General features: G+C 36.5%; 1 protein-coding gene across 1 annotated transcript; it reads right to left on the minus strand.

Annotated features, from left to right (window-relative positions):
* Window positions 1–5,519: 5,519 nt before the first annotated feature.
* On the minus strand, window positions 5,520–6,852 carry LOC121972494 (indole-3-acetaldehyde oxidase-like). The gene is made up of 4 exons (XM_042524154.1): window positions 6,177–6,852; window positions 5,862–5,954; window positions 5,674–5,772; window positions 5,520–5,582 (listed from the first exon to the last, which is right to left on the minus strand). The coding sequence occupies exons 1-4, from the start codon at window positions 6,834–6,836 to the stop codon at window positions 5,520–5,522; spliced, it is 915 nt and encodes a 304-aa protein (XP_042380088.1). The 5' UTR covers window positions 6,837–6,852.
* Window positions 6,853–8,175: the final 1,323 nt, after the last annotated feature.

Raw genomic sequence — 8,175 nt, forward strand, 5'->3', positions numbered from 1 at the left:
AAGAATCGACATAAAAGCCCACGTTGGGCCTGATATGGAATCATATCAGGCCCAATATCATTCCATATCAGGCCCAACGTAGGCCTGATATCATTCCATATCAGGCCCACGTTGGGCCTGATTTGAGTCTATATCAGGCCCAATGTGGGCTTTTTTACCGATTCTTTGATTTTTACTTGTTAACATATATAAAAAGTCAAAATAAATAATGAACACCATATTTGAACTCCTTGCAATTTTAGAAATCCATAGAAACTGAAATGGGTGCAATCGGAGCTCTCTAGGTCCATCAGTGGGTTTTGACCGAAACTCACTGATCGATCTAGAAAGCTCCGATTGCACCCATTTCAGTTTCTATGAATTTCTAAAATTACAAGGAGTGAAAATATAGTGTCCATTATTATTTTTGGCACTCCTAGTGGTAGACCAGAGGTTTTGAAAAACCCTAAATCTCTCTTTCTTTCTTTTTTTCCTTTTTTTTTGTTTAGGCATGATATGAAGAGATATCATGCCCATGTTGGGCCTGATATCTCTTCATATCAGGCCCAATGTGGGCCTGATATCTCCCCATATCAGGCCCAATGTGGGCCTGATATGGGAGATATCAGGCCTAGATACAACAAAAAATAAAAAAAAAAAATAAAGAGAGATTTAGGGTTTTCAAAACCTCTTGTCCATCACTAGGAGTGCCAAAAATAATAATGGACACCATATTTTCACTCCTTGTAATTTTAGAAATTCATAGAAACTGAAATGGGTACAATCGGAGCTTTCTAGGTCGATAAGTGGGTTTCGGTCAAAACCCACTGATGGACCTAGAGAGCTCCGATTGGACCCATTTCAGTTTCTATGGATTTCTAAAATTGCAAGGAGTTCAAATATGGTGTCCATTATTTATTTTGACTTTTTATAGATGTTAACAAGTAAAATCAAAGAATCGACATAAAAGCCCACGTTGGGCCTGATATCATTCCATATCAGGCCCACGTTGGGCCTGATTTGAGTGTATATCAGGCCCAATGTGGGTTTTTTTTACCGATTCTTTGATTTTTACTTGTTAACATATATAAAAAGCCAAAATAAATAATGGACACCATATTTGAACTCCTTGCAATTTTTGAAATCCATAGAAATTAAAATGGGTGCAATCGGAGCTCGCTAGGTCCATCAGTGGGTTTTGACCGAAACCCACTGATCGATCTAGAAAGCTCCGATTGCATCCATTTCAGTTTCTATGAATTTCTAAAATTACAAGGAGTGAAAATATGATGTCCATTATTATTTTTGGCACTCCTAGTGGTGGACCAGAGGTTTTGAAAACCCTAAATCTCTCTTTATTTCTTTTTATTTTTTTATTTTTTGTTGTTACTAGGCTTGATATCTCTCATATCAGGCCCACATTGGGCCTGATATGGGGAGATATCAGGCCCAACGTGGGCATGATATCTCTTCATATCAAGCCTAAACAAAAAAAAAAAGAAAAAAAAGAAAGAAAGAGAGATTTAGGGTTTTTCAAAACCTCTGGTCTACCACTAGGAGTGCCAAAAATAATAATGGACACCATATTTTCACTCCTTGTAATTTTAGAAATTCATAGAAACTGAAATGGGTGCAATCGGAGCTTTCTAGATCGATCAGTGGGTTTCGGTCAAAACCCACTGATGGATCTAGAGAGCTCCGATTGCACCCATTTCAGTTTCTATGGATTTCTAAAATTGCAAGGAGTTCAAATATGGTGTTCATTATTTATTTTGACTTTTTATATATGTTAACAAGCAAAAATCAAAGAATCGGTAAAAAAGCCCACATTGGGCCTGATATAGACTCAAATCAGGCCCAACGTGGGCCTGATATGATTCCATATCAGGCCCAACGTGGACTTTTATGCCGATTCTTTGATTTTGCTTGTTAACATCTATAAAAAGCTAAAATAAATAATGGACACCATATTTGAACTTCTTGCAATTTTAGAAATCCATGGCGAATGAGTCGATCGAGCTTTCAGTCCATCGGGTTTTGACCAAACACACCGATCGACCTGAAAGCTCGAGTCCATTTCGTTTCTATGAATTTCTAAAATTACAAGGAGTGAAAATATGGTGTCCATTATTATTTTTGGCACTCCTAGTGGTGGACCAGAGGTTTTGAAAACCCTAAATCTCTCTTTATTTTAATTTTTTTTTTTATTTTTTGTTGTATCTAGGCCTGATTTCTCCCATATCAGGCCCACATTGGGCCTGATATGGGGAGATATCAGGCCCACATTGGGCCTGATATGAAGAGATATCAGGCCCAACGTGGGCATAATATCTCTTCATATCATGCCTAAACAAAAAAAAGGAAAAAAAAAAGAGATTTAGGGTTTTTCAAAACCTCTGGTCCACCATTAGGAGTGCCAAAAATAATAATGATCGTATTTTCACTCCTTGTAATTTTAGAAATTCATAGAAACTGAAATGGGTGCAATCGGAGCTTTCTAGATCGATCAATGAGTTTCGGTCAAAACCCACTGATGGACCTAGAGAGCTCCGATTGCACCCATTTCAGTTTCTATGGATTTCTAAAATTGCAAGGAGTTCAAATATGGTGTACATTATTTATTTTGGCTTTTTATAGATGTTAACAAGCAAAATCAAAGAATCGATAAAAAAACCCACATTGGGCTTGATGTGGACACAAATCAGGCCCAACGTGGGCCTGATATGGAATGATATCAGGCCCAACGTGGGTTTTTATGCCGATTCTTTGATTTTACTTGTTAACATCTATAAAAAGCCAAAATAAATAATGTACACCATATTTGAACTCCTTGTAATTTTAGAAATTCATAGAAACTGAAATGAGTGCAATCGGAACTCTCTAGGTCCATCAGTGGGTTTTGACCGAAACCCACTGATCGACCTAGAAAGCTCCGATTGCACCCATTTAAGTTCCTGTGGATTTCTAAAATTGCAGGGAGTCCAAATCTGGTGTCCATTATTTATTTTGGCTTCTTCAAATGTATTAAAATGTGATTAAAGATTGACTAATGTTATTCCTATATTCTGCCGACAGAGGAGAGAGAGAAGTGAGAGAAATATAATGAAGAAAAGAAAAACAATAGAAAAAGTCAAATTATCATGAGGGTAAAATAGGAAATGCTTTTAAAAAAGTGCGCTCTTTGGTAAATACCAAAGTTGTGTATGCGTTTTGGTAAATTCAGATTTTCAAGTGCGTCCTTTAGTAAATTACCGTAAAAAATATTAACTCCCCCTAAACTTGTTCCTATCTCTCCCCCTTTGATCATAGCAAAAATGGGGTAGGAATTTTTCAAAATAAATTCTAAGTTAACAAAGAACTCTAACCTTTAGGCAATTTAAACAAAATATTTTTAAGAAATTTCCAAAAAATTGTTAAAAAATTTTTGTTAAAGCATTATCTATTTTCTATTTTCATGCTTTATCAGTAAGTTAATTAAGCATTTTATTTCAATATTTTGGCTTCCAGGCAGTGGCGAGACATTAGACCTTCTTGGTTATTGGAGCAACAATCACTTTCTTAGACAAAGTCTCATAAAGAAATTAACTGTTTAATTTTCACTACAACAAAAACTGCAAACGACAACACCCCTACGACAACGGTTTTAAGAGAAAGCGTTGCGTATTTGCTCAAAGACAATGGTTTTTGCCAAAACCGTTGTCTTTGAACTCCCCATTAAATATAAACGACAACGGTTTTGGCAAAACTGTTGTCATTGAGTGACTTTTTTTTTAAAACGACAACACTTTTTACAACGGTTTTATAAACCGTTGTCTTTATCCGCGTTTTTAGCGGCTACGACAACAGTTTTGAAAAAACCGTTGTAATTGAATTTGGTCATTTCCCCCCTTCGCTATTTTCCTTTCCCTCGCTGTTTTCTTTTCGGCGCCGTGTTTTCGCGTTCCCAAACCTAAGCCATTTATCTTTCCCTCTCCTCATACGACGTTGCTCCCTCTCCTCATACGACGTTGCGCTCCTTCTCGTTTCCTAGTGAGCGGAGGCGTTCTTCAATGGGCTGCCGAAGATCCAGACGCACAGGAGGGAGAAACCGGAGAACGGGATCTGCCATGACGACAGCGCGCCGCTGGTGAAGGCGAAGACCATCGACGAACTACACTCCCTGCAGAAGAAGAGGTCGGCGCCGAGCACCACCACTACTTGACGCCGACCATCAGCATCAGCGATAGCGCCCTCAAGTTTACCCATGTCCTCTACAACCTCTCCCCGGCTTGTATCTGCTCTCATCTCCTCTTCATCACTCAAATCATCACATTTCATTCTCATTGAAAGAATCACGAATTCCTTGTAGAACTCTACGAGCAAGCCATAAAACATGAACATGGATCATTCATAACATCGACAGGAGCCTTGGCTACCTTGTCTGGCGCGAAGACTGGCCGTTCGCCGAGGGACAAGCGCATCGTCAAGGATGAAACCACTGCCAATGAGCTTTGGTGGGGAAAGTAAGTCCACACAACTAATTCATGATCCTTCCATTGATGGTTCCTTCTCAAAATGTATGTGCACTATTCACGCAGAGGCTCACCGAACATAGAGATGGATGAGCACACCTTCCTAGTGAACAGGGAGAGGGCTATCGATTACCTCAACTCTTTGGATAAGGTACACATGCACATCAAGTGTTTGATGTAATTCCTCATAGAACCTAATATGCCATCTGAATGATACAAGCACTACAAGAAAAAAGCTAAACAACAACGCTTTTTTGGCGTTGTCGTATGTACTTAAAAAGTGATGTTGTAGATGGTGTTGTAGAAAGTCATATCAAAGACAACGCTTTAAAAGCGTTGTGGTTGGTCACAAAGACAACGCTTTTTAAGCGTTGTCTTTTCGTTCTTAAAAAGCGTTGTTATAGATGTTGTTGTAAAAATGCACATATCAAAGACAACGCTTTAAAAGCGTTGTGGTTGGTCTCAAAGACATTGTTTTTTAAGCGTTGTCTTTTATTACTTAAAAACGTTGTCTTTTTAAATTTATAAAAATAGTGTTTTTATTTAAATACGCAAAATTATAAAAATACTCAAAATTTACATATAATTGAATATCCACAACCACAATCATTTTTATAATAAGACTATTTAACAAATAAATAAAACTTTATATTATACAAACAAAATGTATACATATTGATCCACAAATTAAATTTGTATCATACAAGTTATCCTTAACTTCATGACAATAATTTTTCAAACACACAAGTTTTACAAAACCTCATCATTGACTAACCGCTGTTGTTGGTGTCCATCGCATGGAATTGCTTCTTTAAGTCCAGCAATCTCTTCTTCTGAAAGGCTTTCAGCTATCACTCTTAGAGCCATCTTCTTCAACTTGTCATCAGCACACCTGGGGTTGTAGGCAATCAAGAAATTTTGTATGAAAACTTTCATACATGTAAATCTCGTACTAAATAATATGTCAATGTTATATATACATGTAATTCATACCGTAAGTGTGTTTATATCGTAACTGACAAGTTTTCTTTATATATTGAACAAAATCAATAGGACAAAAAATCCAATTCCTTGAACAAAAGACCCTTCAACCTGCAGAAACACTCAGATATAAGTATATGAACATACGGCTGATTGTGATTTAGGATTATAAAATCAATAGGACAGATGAAAAAAAAAAAACCTGTCCTAGATCCACGGCAGGACTCAAGCTCTGTCCGCAGTCATATGTAAGGTCTGCTCTCAATATCGTAGTAGCTCCAGTGAGAACATCAATTTCTACCTAGAATGCACACAATTTTCAAAATCAAGAAAACAGACTAGCAATGTGATTACAAGCCAATCATATGAATGATCTACAAAGGAGGTTACCTCGCTTATAGCAGCCCCATAATTTAGATATGATGAAGTATCGTCAGCAACCCAAAATGTACTCGCTGATAAGTTCACATATTGCAAATTTGCCTGTATATTGTAAGGTAACTAGTTCATAATGGATGAAAGGAAGTAACTGCTTTGATTTCCAAAATATAAAAAAGCCCAGGAAATCCCTAAAAGTGAATGCATATAAGCTATCCTGTCCTTCACTTGCATAAGCTAGCTAACACATACAGACTACAGAAATAAGCTTAGCTTCTTGCCAATAAATAAACAGTAGTACATTTGATTAATGACGTAATTACACACCTGGGTAATAAGGGTGTCCCATGAAATTGATCCCATTTGCTCTTCCAAACTTTGCTTAAGAGGCTTTAATCTGCTGACTAGAATAGAGCATGCTAGACGAACTGCTTCGCAGCTTGCTTCAGATTTGGTGCTTCCAGCAGTTAAACCTCCCTGAACCAAACTCAGAGTATCTGCTTGAATGATTCTAACCCTATCCAAAAGATATTTTTTCTCTTCATCCCATAGCTGTTCAAGACCGAATGCAGCCATTTGCTTCACCTTTGTCCACAGTCCCTGGCCTATTTCAATTCCTCCGACTTCAACAACAATTGAACCATCATTTAGAATGGATACTTTCCCTGGTGTTGGCATTGGTTCCACTTCATATACAATTGGTACCCAAGAAATCCCTCGTTTTTTCCATTTGTTGCAACTATTGAAATGCAATACCATTTCAAGACGATTGAAGTAGCTTGCAGATGTAAACAACTCATCAACTATAGCAGGTAAAGTATATTCCGGAGCTTCTCCACTGCTACTTCCATAAAAAAACTTCAGGCTTTCATATGTATGCAAATTTCTTTTTCTCACAACATCGACATCCAAGGACAGGAAAGATGCTACACGCTCAATAATAGCTTCAGCAATGTAAGATCCCTGTACCTGCCCTGGTGCTCGCATCGATGATTTACTTGTAAGATTCATCTTGCATAGTTTAATATCAAAAGCGAGAGCACCCCAGTTGTATTTTTTTAGACAAGTTATAATGGCATGTGAAATAAGTGGACTATAATCCTCTGATATGCCTGCATTTACCAACAAATTCAAGTACAAGGCCGTAATCTTTCCATCGGATTTAAAACCCACAGAATAGGTTATTTTCATTGGATGCCTTCCTCCTACCATTACCATATCCGTGCTACGATCAAGGTACATCTTTATTGGATGACGCAACTTAAAGGCTGTGAGAGCACATGCTGTTGCAATCTGTGAGCATCAGGGAAAAACCATAGTCTAACGGTTTATTAGCTAAATCATAAACATTCCAAAGCTAGAGAGGGAGAGATAGAGAATGACATCACACATTATTATTTTGTCTAAAATGTAGCAAAATGATATGATTGAACGATTTTGAGATTTTGAGACATTTTGACTGGATGTACAATGGGCTAAAAATAAAAATTACATCTATCAACAAGAAAAATCACAAGTAACTGCATTAAGGGATGACTTCTTTAAAAATTTTAACATGATTTACCAAACCAATATAAACTAATTATTTTATTGAGCATAACTTCATTACATACTGCCAAGTTTGATATTTTTTATTTCATGTAAGAATTCCATAACTCAACTTTGTTTCAATAATAGAGAAAGTTAACTAAGGAACTGAAACTTATAATAAGCCTTAATAAATTAATGAAAAAAGAATTGTTTAGAAGTTCACTGAGAAACATATGAAAATACAACAAATGCAACTGCAAAAAAAAAAAAAAACTAGTATCCAATTAACTTTTTTTTATACTTTCAGATCAAAAGGTCAAATTTATATACTTTGGTTCATGTTCAAGCAAGAGGATAACAATCTCATCGACAGTTAGTATTTCCTTTTAATATAGAACACTAAAAAGAAGGAATATCAATGATGAAACAAACCTGAAAATGCGAGCTACTGAGGCAGCGAGCAATATGCTTGAACAAGGTAATCATGCAGCGTTGGAACTCTGTCGTGAGCATCAAAGACCAAATATTACCAAATATTAAGATCACTGACAAACCAAATAATACCTTATTTTTAACAGCTATCTAGAGGATCTGGCTTTTGACTTGAAGCTGGTTCAAAGAAGACAAATCAAATATACAAATACTAAGATGAAAGCATAATGAAGTAGTTAACTTTTTCTACTTTACCTGATTATAAGATCTACAGCTTCTTGCTCAGTATTTTGCTGCACGAGTAATTATTAGAAAAACAAACCCAATAGTGGAACAAAAGCTAGATAAAGAAACTAGATAATTT

This window comes from Zingiber officinale, chromosome 4A (assembly GCF_018446385.1).
Source record: "Zingiber officinale cultivar Zhangliang chromosome 4A, Zo_v1.1, whole genome shotgun sequence".
NCBI classification, from domain to species: Eukaryota; Viridiplantae; Streptophyta; class Magnoliopsida; order Zingiberales; family Zingiberaceae; genus Zingiber; species Zingiber officinale.

Excerpts from the sequence above, each read along its gene's own strand:
- LOC121972494 (XM_042524154.1), bottom strand. The coding sequence starts at position 6,836 with ATGCGAGCACCAGGGCAGGTACAGGGATCTTACATTGCTGAAGCTATT. Across the intron at positions 5,773-5,861 it reads ATGGGGCTGCTATAAGCGAG|GTAGAAATTGATGTTCTCAC; the intron begins GTAACCTCCTTT and ends TGTGCATTCTAG. Across the intron at positions 5,583-5,673 it reads CTGCCGTGGATCTAGGACAG|GTTGAAGGGTCTTTTGTTCA; the intron begins GTTTTTTTTTTT and ends GTGTTTCTGCAG.